The sequence below is a fragment of the Trifolium pratense genome, linkage group LG4 (assembly GCF_020283565.1).
Source record: "Trifolium pratense cultivar HEN17-A07 linkage group LG4, ARS_RC_1.1, whole genome shotgun sequence".
In the NCBI taxonomy this organism is placed as follows: Eukaryota; Viridiplantae; Streptophyta; class Magnoliopsida; order Fabales; family Fabaceae; genus Trifolium; species Trifolium pratense.
The window spans coordinates 60,233,046-60,246,384 of NC_060062.1; the positions used below are offsets into that span (position 1 = coordinate 60,233,046).

At 35.0% G+C, this 13,339-nt stretch overlaps 2 protein-coding genes and 1 long non-coding RNA gene across 3 annotated transcripts; 2 read left to right on the top strand and 1 right to left on the bottom strand.

The window, feature by feature from the left end:
* The first annotated feature begins 1,117 nt into the window (after nucleotides 1–1,117).
* On the top strand, nucleotides 1,118–5,161 carry LOC123924550. The gene is made up of 3 exons (XR_006814750.1): nucleotides 1,118–1,762; nucleotides 3,054–3,891; nucleotides 4,302–5,161. It is a non-coding gene; the product is annotated as an uncharacterized LOC123924550 (long non-coding RNA).
* Nucleotides 5,162–8,451: 3,290 nt separating this feature from the next.
* Nucleotides 8,452–9,363, bottom strand: LOC123923071 (F-box/LRR-repeat protein 14-like). Its single transcript, XM_045975711.1, has one exon. The coding sequence runs from the start codon at nucleotides 9,361–9,363 to the stop codon at nucleotides 8,452–8,454; it is 912 nt and encodes a 303-aa protein (XP_045831667.1).
* A 346-nt stretch (nucleotides 9,364–9,709) lies between these two features.
* LOC123921222 (photosynthetic NDH subunit of subcomplex B 1, chloroplastic) lies at nucleotides 9,710–13,271 on the top strand. Its single transcript, XM_045973667.1, has 6 exons — nucleotides 9,710–10,597; nucleotides 11,321–11,511; nucleotides 11,759–12,016; nucleotides 12,374–12,479; nucleotides 12,796–12,881; nucleotides 13,025–13,271. Exons 1-6 carry the CDS (start codon nucleotides 9,980–9,982, stop codon nucleotides 13,188–13,190), a joined length of 1,425 nt encoding a protein of 474 aa, XP_045829623.1. The 5' UTR covers nucleotides 9,710–9,979; the 3' UTR covers nucleotides 13,191–13,271.
* Nucleotides 13,272–13,339: the final 68 nt, after the last annotated feature.

A 13,339-nucleotide genomic window follows, 5' to 3' on the forward strand; every position in this document is an offset into this window, starting at 1 on the left:
GTGTTGATAACAATTGACACATTACTAGCATGAATTATAGGTCTTGATCCATCAACTAAGTCGTCCGGCGATAATAATTGACCACCCACCCCCACAAGCAAAAAATATTATTTAAAAAATAAGTTTTTTTTTTTTTTTTTTTTTTTTTATAAAAATTATGTTTCAAAGTTTTTTTTTAAAAAAAGTGAAAAAACTATGTTTCAAAGCTCACTTTATTTTTATGTATAAGTAGGTAAAAATATTGATAAATACATGAGCAATATGATAATCTAAAATAAGACGAGGGTGGGTGCGGGTATAAACACACCCCGTCCCTGCCCATGTATTTTAAATTCGGATTTTCTATGTATCCGTCCCCGCACCCAATTAGATCAGCTTTTCTCTGCTAAAATTGGGGTGGGTTCGGGGGCTGGTGTCCATTTGCCATGTCTAAGGTGAAGAAGTCAATCAAAATCATCTAACCTTAGGCTTTGTATCTTAATCATTATGTACAAAGATTTCAATTAAAATATCAAAATGAAAACAAAATCTTAGACCTTGCATTGAGCCGGTGTAAAAACTAAAGTAATCGAAAACAAAATCATAGACCCTGCATCTTAATTATTTTTTGTAAAAAGTCCAATTAAAATATTCAAAGAGATTTGGTCTAACGAAAGATGGATAATCCCTTAAAGTGTGAAGAACTAAGTCAAACTCGTATTTATTATATTTAGTTCAATTAAAATTTCAAGAGAGATTTGATCTAATAGAAGAGAGTAATTTATTATAGTTTGAAGAGTTAAATGAAACCCGTGTAATTATACAAAACAACTTGGATCATAACCTTATGTCTCACAGTCACAGCTTAATTATTTTGATAAGATGTTCAATTAAAAGAACAACTTGTTAATGAACCCTATTTGAGTTGTATCTTTTTTGGTTAGTCATATCTATCTCAATTTGTACACAAGAAGTCTCTCGTTGATTAATAAAAGAACAATCTATTATTAAAAGGGCAGGGGGCGCGAAAAGAACAATCTATACTTCAAAGTCCAATACAATAACTGGCCCAAATATTTCTAGCCCAAAAAAACCCTATTCTGCCCTTATTAACCTAACCAGCATCCAAATGCTAACCATTCTTTCAACAACGATCTCTCTCTCTCTCTCTAACAAAAAAACTCATCTTCCATTCATTCAACAACAACTCTCCTCTCTCTCTCTCTCTCACACACACAAAAAAAAAAAAAATCCCTTCTTTCGATTCATTCTTTCATCTTTGGATCCACTCCTTCAACTCTTTCAACAACAACAAGTATCATTTTTCGATCCATTCATTCCACAACAACAATCTCCTCTATCACAAAAAACTCATCTTTCGACCATTCCTTCAACAACAACAACAACTCTCTCTTTCATTTACTCTTTAGGTGTCAAACTCTTTAAATTCAAGTGTCGTACTCAAACAGCAATTTTCAAACAAATTAAGAATGATGAGAATTTGGGACCAGTTTTAGCCAACAGAACAGTCAAGGCACTAATTGATAAGTATGGAAAATGGGTGAAAGATGGCAGCCAACCTTCCCTTACCAAAGGTGGTTGTCCTGTTGTAGAAAAGACTGGTGGTGCTGAAGAGGATTCAAGGCAGAAGACTGTTGGTGCTGAAGAGGAACGTGGTGTTGCAGGCATTGCTACTGCCTTAGATGATTTGATTGACTGTTTGGGTGAGACAACAGAGAAGCTGAAGAAAATCAGGGAAAATCTCCTAAAAAAGATGTGATTGGTAAGTGTATCTTCACAATTATTTTTGTTGCTTTTTGTACTGATTTTATTTTAGCAAACCCATTTTTACTTCACAATTACATTTGAATTATGGGGTGGGTTTGTCGTTTGAGTTTCCTTATGTGGTTGATTCATATACATTGTCTTTGATTCTGGATATAAAGATGTCACAAGAGCAACTTTCGTAATCGTCTGGTTTGTCACTTGTAGACATTTTAAGGGTCATTTGAAAATTGCATAAGCATACCTTTTCCATTTCCACTTTTGCTTTTATAACTTGTATTAGTACTTGTCTATTTTTATGACTTCAATTATATCAATAGTTATCTTATTGCCACGGCACTTTTTATGCTAATAAATTCCTATTTGATAAGGCAGGAGGTGTGCACATCGATTAAATAATGTTTTGAGGCAGGAGGTGTGCACGTCGATTAAATAATGTTTTGATTGCCTTACTAAAAATGACTTAGATCTAAAAATGACTGATTCTGGTACATATTTGGCTCTAATATTTTTTCAATTTCAATGGTATTAAAAATGTGGCGACATGTTAATTTTCTGCTGACACGCTGATTGACCTGCAAAAGGTTGTCTTCTGATTGAAGAAAGAATCGGAAAATGTGAGATATCAGACAATGTTATACTCACATATCCCTAATTGTCAATTGCAGTGGATAATAGGCCAATAACCGGCATGTGAATAGCATTTTCTTTGATTCTCATTGGAGGGTTACCATGGAATTGTTCTTCCAAATAGTTTGTTGTCCCTCATGCAACTTAAATCCTTTAACCATTTGATGTGTCTACTTACAATATCTAGCTTGCTTTATCTTTCTAGTAATAAGGACTTAATAGTTTATCTACATTGTTCTCACTAAGTTAAATGGATGGGGACTAGAGAGTACTGAAAAGTAATGTATGTATTAATGGCTACCCTATTATATGCTTCTGTTATTTTAGATTACGAAGTTTGTTAATTTGCCTCCAAATGATTTAAAAAAACATTTCAGGTGGGTGACATTGGAGAATGGCTGCCAAATGTAAACATGAATGAAAATAATATATTCCAATTGTCTTAAGCGGTATATGTTTCCGCAGATAAAATTAAAAACAAATATTGGCTGTTTTGGAATGACATAAATATGTTCCTACTTTAATCACTGAACAATTTGTAAGGTTAGAGAAACAAGTATTATGTTGATGCCAAATTTATATGGGAAATTGACTTAAAAGTTATTGAATTTGTCCAATTCAGTTAACATATAACATTTTTTTTTCAATTTTGTATGCAGATTTGGATCTTTGGAAACAGTTGAGTCTTTCTTCGTTCTTGGTGGTTACTTGAAGGTGAAAGTTAGGCTCTTGAGGATCTGGCACTGATGCCTTATTTTTGTATATGAAGAAAATTTGTTTGGCAGGAGAGATCTCACTTTGTGTGACAATAGATTTTCAGACAGAAAATAGGCACTCGTGAATGGCGATGGATACTTTGTAGCTATAAGATAGTAGATTGTGATGTTTATTCGTTTTGTTAGTTCATGTTGTTGATGTTTAGGCAGGGTAGATTCATGAATGTCTGGTGAAATTTTATGTTGATGTTTAGGCAGGGTAGATTCATGAATGGCTGGTGTAGTTTTAATGTGAGGTTATTCCGTGCTTCTCTTTGAACTTGTTCATGGAAATGACCTTGAGATTTGAGAGTAATTTTTGAATTTCTTGCTTCCAATTTCTCTTGAATAGAGGACAACTCCTTTAAACTTGAGTGCAGCTTTGCTCCTTTTCCTAGAGCTCCTTTTCTTCCTTTTCCTTTAATTGATTGAGGACATGCGGCAAAAATGAATCTGATGGTTGGAATTTAATGACTTTAATTAAATAATTAAAAATTAAAAACATCTTCTTCCTCCTTCGTCACTTTGTCAACCGCAGCCACCGTCACTGCCACCCCCTTCCAGCCGTCATAGGGCGGCGGTTTTCCTCCCCTTTTCTCAATCGACCACCACGCACACGCACCACCTCAACATCTTGTCATTTCGCATTCGCCGCCGGCCCGTTTTGCCGCAATGACAGAACCCAACCATGTCGAAGCTGCTGCAAAGCAACCCAGCGTCATTACTAATATTCATGATCAAGGTATTATTCCTTTTCAAAACTACACTCTTTTTTATTCTTGGTCCTCTTTGTTATTGCAAGTAGAGAAAAATTCAAATAGAATTAAGAATTGTGTTGTTACTGTGCTGCCATGTAATTTTCACTCATTTGCTTTATTTGAATCCATGAAAATTTCACTACTACATTTGAATTAAAACAGTTGCTATAAGTGTAATGTTAGATCCTTTCTTTGAAATATGTTAGATTGGCATTGACCCCTTCTTTAAAATACAGTGAGAAAATCCTTATATAAACGGTTTTAATTCAAATGCAGTGAGAAAATTCCCCAATTCATAGTTACAACAGATGTTTTAATTTAAATGGATTGAAAAATTATCTTTTTATATAATTAAAATTTGTCAAAATTCATCTTTGTTTCAACTCAAATGCAGTGAAAATAGCCAGAGTCGTGATGACGAGGTGGTGTGTGGAGAAGAATGGAGGAAGGATGCCGCTGTTGTGATGACGGCGAGCGGCGGCGAGGGGAAGATGAAACGATGATTGTACAGAGAAAGAAGAAGAAGAAGAAGCGGCGCATGTGTCGTTTCTGGGTTCCTTTTCTTATGCTTTTGTTAAAAGAATAATTAATTGTAACCTTTAAATCTCAACCCTCTATTTTTAGTTTCCCACATGTCATTCATCTGTTCAATGGACAGGAATAAAAGGAGCTAGTAGAAATGGAGCATAGCTGCGCTCTTTAAACTTAGGGTCTGTTTTGTTTAGTTTAATATTTTGATGAGGAGGGGAGGGAAGCAAATCCCTCTTTAGTTAATTTTAGATTTAGATTGAGGGATAGAAGATGTTTATATACTTAGTATGTGCTTGGTTACACGTTAGTAAAAATTAAATGATAGTGAGAGTGGTCAAAACTATTTGCCCGAGTTAGAAGGATGTTTGACTCTTGGTTTTGAAATCGATTCTCTACTCTCTCTTATGTGTAGCTTTGAACTTGAATTGATTCTCTATGTCATGCCACCATTTTGGATTCCAATAATTTTTGATAGTTCAAGAAAAATTTACTTTGTGTTGAAAGTTGATACAGGGAGGGAGAAAAAAGACATTACAAATTAAACTGCAAAAAACTGCAATAAATCCCTCCCAAATGGACTGTTATGGAAAGTTCTTTTTCTAGTACACAGTGAACTAAGTAGTATCTTTGGGTTTGTGGCTTAAGAGTGAATAGAAATGGAAAATATTGATTGAAGCATGTGTGGCTGACTAGTTTTTCTTGAATATATTTGTAGTGTTATCACTTATCAGTTATCATAGCTTGCATATTTATTATACATGTCAAAACAACTTGTTATCAAGTGAAAGCGTTAGATTGCTCAATAATTGTTGCATGGTTCAAAATCGCCAAAACTTAACACCCGCAATGTTAAAATTGGGAGTGGATTGTCTCCGGTGTATTATTCACCGGATTTTCTCCAGTTTTAATCAATCAAAGCCATTCAATTTTCTTCTCTCTTCTTTTGATATTTTTTAATTATTTTATTGGAGGGCTAGGATGTCACTGGAGGGCACCCAACGGGAGACAATCCACTCCCGTTAAAAATGATTGTAAATTTTCTGCTCATTGTTTGGTGAAACCATTGAACCTTTTTGTCTGCTTTTTGTTAAAAACAAATTGGGTTGGAGAAGGGGAGTAGACCACAACCGGTTCTAGTAGATAACAGAATGAAGCATAATTTTGTTGGTGATTTTAGATGTTTTTGTCCAAATCTGAAGGCAAGAAAATACATTTTATATGAGCTCAACTGCAGCACTGGCTAGAAACTAAATTACTGAAACAGAATCAGACAATCAGTGTTATGATTAACAATATGTTCTAAAGCCATACATGTTAAAAAATTTAACAAGATGTTGGACTAATTTTTTTCGATGGTTAGTTTTTATTAGTATAGATCTAAACTCATCATCATAGTGTTTGTATATATCATAGTAAAGTTCTAGACTCTAATTGTGTTTGTAGATCAGTTTAAGCAGTTGCTAATTTCCAACCAGAAATATCATTCTCGTTCTTGTGCCTCTTGCTGCTACTATTGTTAGTAGTTGGCTTATTCACTGTCACATTATTTTCATCACCATTGGTGAACAAGGCTCTAAACCCAAGTGGTAGGCTTCTCATTCATTAGTTCTTTATTGTCATCACTCCTCACATTCTAGAAAGTAAATGGATCATGCTATGGCATCAATGGCTGGTTGCTTAGTTACATGGTTCATCTCAACCCATTATGGAAGGAAGCCTTCAATTGAGGGATGGCAATAAGATGTTGTGGTGCTTTACTAGCTAATTAAATGAAATGTTACCTTTTTTTTTTTTAAGAAGTTAGTGTAATTCACTCCTTTTTTTTTTGACAATCAAAAACTCATATCATTTCATTATTCAAAATAGAATTAATACAAAGAGATAATGTCTCAAAGGGACGGCGACAAGGCCATGACAAGGTCGCCCTAGCAAGAGTATGGGCAACATTGTTCGTCTGCCGCCTAATAAACTTAACCACGAAGTTTGGATTACATAATAATATATTATTAATACAAAAAAGAACGTGCCAATCATCTTCAGTGCCATGGTTACAAAGTGGACACGATAGAGGACAAGGTACATATTTCTCTTGAAGTCTCATACGAATTGGTAAACAGCCTCTGCTAATTCGCCATACAAGATGCTTAGCTTTTGAAGGTGCATGAATTGTTCAGAGGCTGCGCCAATCTTCATGTTGTGAGTGCACATCTACCTTCCCTGTAGTATTCAACATACATTTATATCCACTTTTAACACTATAATGGCCATGAGTGCTATCGATCAAAATTAATTTATCTTCCTCAACCGACTCAAATAACGGAATCTCAAGAATGTTATTAGAAACATGCAAAGAAAATAAAGACTCAATTTTCTCTTTATCCCACACCTTCACATTAGGTAACATAAGGTCATTTCACTCCTTAAGATGAATAAGTTGGGAATTTTGGATTCAAATCTCGGTCCTTATACGTTTCAATGTCCTTATCAATTGAATTTTAGTTACGTGGATAAATGAAATATTACTCTACCGCTTGTAAAAATAAAATGTTACTCTGACGGAGCGGTACAATTACTATGATGGAATTGCTTGGTGTTATTGCAAGATACTATGCTATATTTTTGAGTGACACACTACAAAATGTTAGTTGATTTTTGACATCCCCTTATCGTAGAATCTTTGAATATCACTTATATTATAATTTCTTATTCGTGAAATCGTTTGAGAAAAACTCAGTGTTAGTTAGATTCCACTACCGACTCCTATTATAATTCAAACGTTCCTTCCATTATTTGGTCATTTTCTCATAGTGTATGAACATTTAAACTAAATATAGTTGGCTTGACTACGGTGGTGCACTGAGGCCTGGAGAAAGAGATGCTATTGCGCAATATGCTAAACAAGGGAAACATATTCCTCGAAGAGGAGAAGTGAGTCTTTCTGCTGAAGAAATTTCGAAGTTTGAGGAACTTGGTTATGTGATGAGTGGTAGTCGACATCAAAGGATGAAGGCAATTCGTATTAGGAAAGAAAACCAGGTTTATAGTGCAGAAGATAAGCGTGCTTCGGCTATGTTTAACTATGAAGAAAAGGTTAAAAGGGAGCATAAGGTTATGGCTGATTTGCAGCAGTTAGTGCAGCGTCATATTGGTCAGGATGTTGGTCCAACTCATCATGATCCTTTTGGTGCAAAAGATGGCGCTGATGCCTGATATTGATGATGTAGCTTGTGTTCTTTCGCTTTATTTGTAGTTGTTTTTGTATTTGTACTTGTTTTAGATTCCTTTGAGAGTACCAGAGTTATTGCTAACTGTTCTGATATTTACATATTGCATAATTTCATGGTTGAACAATTTCAGCATACACAAATCTATAGATTTTTTTTCTTCTTTTCACTGTCACAACCAGAGACCGACATCTTGTCAAATGACATCTTGTTTTATGAAGACAATCATGAATGAACTATAATGTTACTATATGTTATCTTCATTTTTGTGTCTTAGCATTTATTTGATGTTTGAGCTTTTGGTTTTAATAACCTTGTTTCACTTTCACTAATTAAATATCTTGTTTAGATGTTTCTGGTTAGGCCTGCGTTAATCTTGTCTTAGTCTTTTACTACTACTACTGCTACCACCAAGTGTGTAATTTGGCCATTATAATCTTATGTACAAAAACTTAGGTGCATTTTTGGTGATGTTTTTTTGTATAGTTGTTGATATAAAAATACACTTTATGATAAACTGATTTTATTTATGAAACTGAAAATAATAACAAAGTACAAGCAAGGAAAAGAAATGAGAGGACACAACCCTCCCACTCCCAAGCCAGAATACTAAAATGTAAGGCAAACAAACACCGAATTAAAGTCTTGAGAGGTGACAAAATGAAGTACATAGTCACAAGTTTTGGTCTCAATTAGCAGCTGTAGGGTGTTGTTGCTACTGAGAGAGTGAGAGACAGAGCTGCAAACAAGGCAGTGTTTGAACTTTGAACAAACCTTTGATTCCTTCCTTTAACTCTTAGTTGAAACCAATGGAGCTACCCAAGCCACCCCAGATGAAAGCTTTATCTTTCTCAATGATGGCCTTCTTAATAGCATTGAGTCAACATTAACATGAAATACTTTAGGACAATGTTTCAAATTGATTTCTCTGAGTTTTTTGCAGTTTCGTAGCACACACTTCACTCCCTTGTTTCCGACATCATCACAATGTTTGAGTGACAGTTTCAAAATCCCAGTACAACTCTTTGTGATAACATTGAGTGTTTGATCGTCAACTGTTGAACGTGACAAATTCAACACCTTCAATTTAGGAACTCGAAAGTTCATCATCATATCTTCTGTGAGAATAGAACAGGCAGTTAAGTTCAAATGCGTAATATTTTTACGACATGTCTTCAAAAGAAGATGAAGAGTGTCTGGATATATGTGTTTGCAATGACTCAAATCAATGCGATGCAACTCGGGAAAACAATCGCTAATGAGGAACATGTGAGAGGAATGGAGATAATCAGTGTAGGAACATGTGAGAGAGTTTAAAGTTGAAGTTATAGAGAATTCTAGTAAGCCAGTAGCGGGAATGGTGGATATCTTGGAGAGTTTGAGTGATTTGAGTCTAAATGGGAAGGTATCGAGTTGGGGGAGAATGTAATCGAGGTCGCGACGGCCAATAAAGTTGAGGGAGGTGAGTTTGGGGAATCTTCGAATGAGATTGAGAGCTTGTTCCGTTGTTAGATTGGATTTGATAGTGAGAGAGGATCGAAGACGGTTGGTGATGGAGAGAAATTGTTTGGAGACGAGGGAGAGAGATTTGTAGTCTTTATCATTCATGAGCAAGTGTTTGAATATAAGTTCCCAACACTCATCAGGTAAATAAACAGAAAATCTGAGAGAATTTGTTGTTTTAATTCTCTTAGTTTTCATATTGATGAAGAGTACTGTTTTGAGAGAATTTGTTGTTGGGGAATCAAGGAAAGAGGGAGGGAGCATATTGAGAGAGAGAGAGAGAGAGAGAGAGAGAGAGAGAGAGAGAGACACTCTAGTAATCAAGGAAAGAGGGATAATTTGATGGATCTCAAATTCTACTAGTAATTTATTTATACTGAAAGTTTTACCTTGCTGCATAAGGAAAAAAAGATATAAAATCTTTTTTTTTTTTTTTTTTGGTCAGGTAGATATAAAATCTTTTTAATAGATCTTATATTTCAAAGTAGATTTATAATCTTTTTTCGACAGGATATTTAATCCATCCATCAACCAATTAAAACACGTCAGTCACATAGTAGAATGTAATGTAACCTACCCCACATTTGAAACAAGAGAAAAACGTACGTACCTGTTCTGCAAGAGAAAACCGGAGGGAATATAACGGGTGTTTTACTTGGCAGTAACAAACAACTAACAATAAACTGAACATACAAAAGGATCAAATGGGACCCCACTTATCCAACGCATTTCCACACACTCTTCTCTTCAAATATGTCTAACTTTGTTGCAAGAACAAAGGCAAAAAACATAATAAGCAAATTTGAAAACCTCAATGGCTACAACAGCAACATGTTATTTACATCCCAAAAATTCAAAACCTTTTTCACATTTCACTACAAACCCACCATCCATTCCTTCAACTTATCCAACCCATGTTTCATTATTAACTTCATTAGACTATCCATCACATTTACATTGTTCCAACTCAACTCGAAGATCAAATGTTCGAGTAAATGCCAAAAAGAACAATCCATGGCTTGACCCTTTTAACGACGGAGAAGACCCGAACATGGAATACGGTTCCTTGTTTTCAGACGGTAAACAAGACGAGGATTCAAGGCCACCGGATGATCCAAATAACCCTTATGGATTCTTGAAATTTCCACCTGGTTTTACAGTTGAGATAGCTTCTTTGGGATTGAAAGTTAGAGGTGATGTTAGGAGATGTTGTTGTGTGGTAGCTGGTGGTGTTTATGAGAATTTGTTGTTTTTTCCAACTATACAGTTGATTAAGGATAGGTATCCTGGTGTTCAGATTGATGTTGTGGGTTCTGAGAGAGGGAAACAATGTTATGAGTTGAATAAGAATGTTAGATGGGCTAATGTTTTTGATCCTGATGATGACTTTCCTGAGCCTGCTGAGTATACTGATTTTGTTGGTCAACTGAAGGTTGGTTGGCAAGCATATTTTCTTAATACTTTGTGTAAAGCAAGTTTAGATTTTTTATCGTCAAAACATTGAGACAGAAAATTGATCATACCCTGTGAATTACCGACACAGACACTAACACACAAATACAAGTAATAATTTGAGAAAATAAAAGTGATTAAATATAACTATGTGTGTCAGTGTTGCGACCGTCTTCCATGAATACGTCTTCAAATTTGAAGTGTCACTGTTACATAGATCATACATTTCTACATGCACATATAGAAAAATGAGTTAAATTCATGGTCTAAAATAGTAAGATGGTGAGACATGACTGAACATTTATTTTACCGTTGCTATATAATCATTGCAATCTAAAAAAAATAGTGACAATGTAGTAGTAATATTATCGTCTTGAGATTGTATTCATGGTGAAATGAAACAATTTGGACTTTGGAGAGAACAATAGGCTAAGGTTGTTCTTATAGTATGAGAGGTGTTCAATGATTTCTGTCATGCAATTCTGAATACTTTGTGTATTGTATAGAATTTAGGGGGTTCCCTCATGTGGTGAAGCTTAAGAAATACTTTTTTGATTCAATTCTCATGTTCTGTGTTACGCATTACAATGTTGCAAACTTGCAAGCAAACCTCAAAAATCTTCTAGATTTTGCCTGCTACTTCCTACGTTACATATATTAGAAATTCTATCGTAACAAATACATTGTTGTGTTATGCTTACAGAGTAGGTACTATGATATGGTCTTAAGCACCAAATTGGCAGGAATTGGCCATGCATCATATTTATTCATGACAACTGCTCGAGATAGAGTTAGTTATGTCTACCCAAATGTGAATGCTGCAGGAGCAGGACTGTTTCTATCTGAAACATTCACACCCGATAGTCCAAATCTTTCAGAAGGAGGATATCATATGTAAGTTTGTACATGTTTGGAATTGCAGAGAGTTTGACAAAATCCGAGTGACATAGTGGTTTTGTCAAAGCTCTAAAGTGTAGCTTTTGTCAAAATCACGATAGCACACCATGATTCTGCGAAATTCACCGTCAATCCAAAAAATGCACTTTGTTACAATTACAATAGATTTAGACTTAACATTAGATAGATTTTCACAAAAGTTTTGTTTAACTGATGAACATTCCCAATGAGTTTGTTGAACTAGGTATCATCAGATGGAAGACTGGCTAGGTAGATCATTTCGAAGCGTTCCAAAGCAGGTTGTACCACCACTTAAAATATCGCTTTCAAGGAAGTTAAAGGAAGTTGTGGAGGAGAAATACACAAAAGCAGGTGTAAGGAAAGGAAGATATGTTGTGATTCATGGGATACAATCAGACTCAAAGGCCTCAATGCAGTCTAGGGGTGATTCTGATAGCTTGCTACCCCTTGAAGTGTGGGCTGAAATTTCTGATGCTGTAAGGTATGTAGTGTTGCCCTCTAAAATAGAGTCTGTCTTATGCTGTAAGGTATGTAGTGTTGCCCTCTAAATTTCTGATGCTGTAAGACTTGTTAGTAACTATTGTTACACAAGACTGTTTGGAATAAATTATTTGAGTTTATCTGCTAATATAATCATTTATGAGACTGTTTGAGAGAGCTTATGAAAACAGCTTATGACACATCCATAAACTATTTTCAGCTTATTTTCATAAGCTCTCCAGGATGGCTTATGAAAATAGTTTGACTTATTTTATCTTATGTTATAGAATAACTTTTATATAAGCACTTATATGATCAACACTTATGGACAATATTTTTAACAATTAATAAACAACAGGGATTTTACGCCTCTTTTTGTCATTCCACATGAGAAAGAAAGGGAAAATGTTGAGGAAATTGTTGGAGAAGATTCCTCCATAATATTCATCACCACCCCTGGACAGGTACTCAAATATATCTAATACAAGTTATTTTGAATGAGCAAAACATTGAACCATGATGTGTCAATATTGAAAAACAAAAAAGAAGGGATAAGACAAAAATAAGGGACAGTGAATCATAACCATTAGATGGAGATTGATCATCTAACATGCTATGGTTTTGTTTGAATCTAATATATCGTAGTTAAAATATGAGTTGTTCAATCTTTATTTAACAATTTCAAGTCCCTGACTATAGTGATCTTGGATTTGTGATTGCATGGAATTTGGATCCAAAAACAAATTTGACGAGATTCCATTCTCTGGTTGTATGGTTTAGTTGGCTGCTCTTATTAATGACTCAGCTGGAGTGATAGCTACCAATACAGCCGCAATTCAGCTTGCACACGCACGCGAAAAACCTAGGTACTTTTATCATTCAAAGAAATTATAAAGGCTCCTCAAATGGCACATTTATTTAACTTCACAAGAAACCAGAAAATTGGTTTCATCAAGCTGCAGGACATTCACGTTGCTCCAATAATAAAACTGTATCTCATTTTATGCAGTGTTGCCCTATTTGGCTCTCAAGAGAAGGGAAACAAGTTTGTTCCACGTGCTGAAGAGAAGAAATGCATTGTGATATCATCGAAGACGGGGAAGTTGATTGATATAGATGTTGAGGCTGTAAAAAATGCAGTTCAAACTTTCAACCTGTCTCTAGCTTTTGCATAGCCTAAGCGGTTGTCTAAATGTGATTAAAACTTACAGCAATAATGAATGTATATCGACAAATTCATGGTTTTCTTCGTGTTAGTTATGGATAAGAAAGCAGGTGCATGAAAACAAAAGTCAAAACACTATAAAAAATATGTCGAGAAACC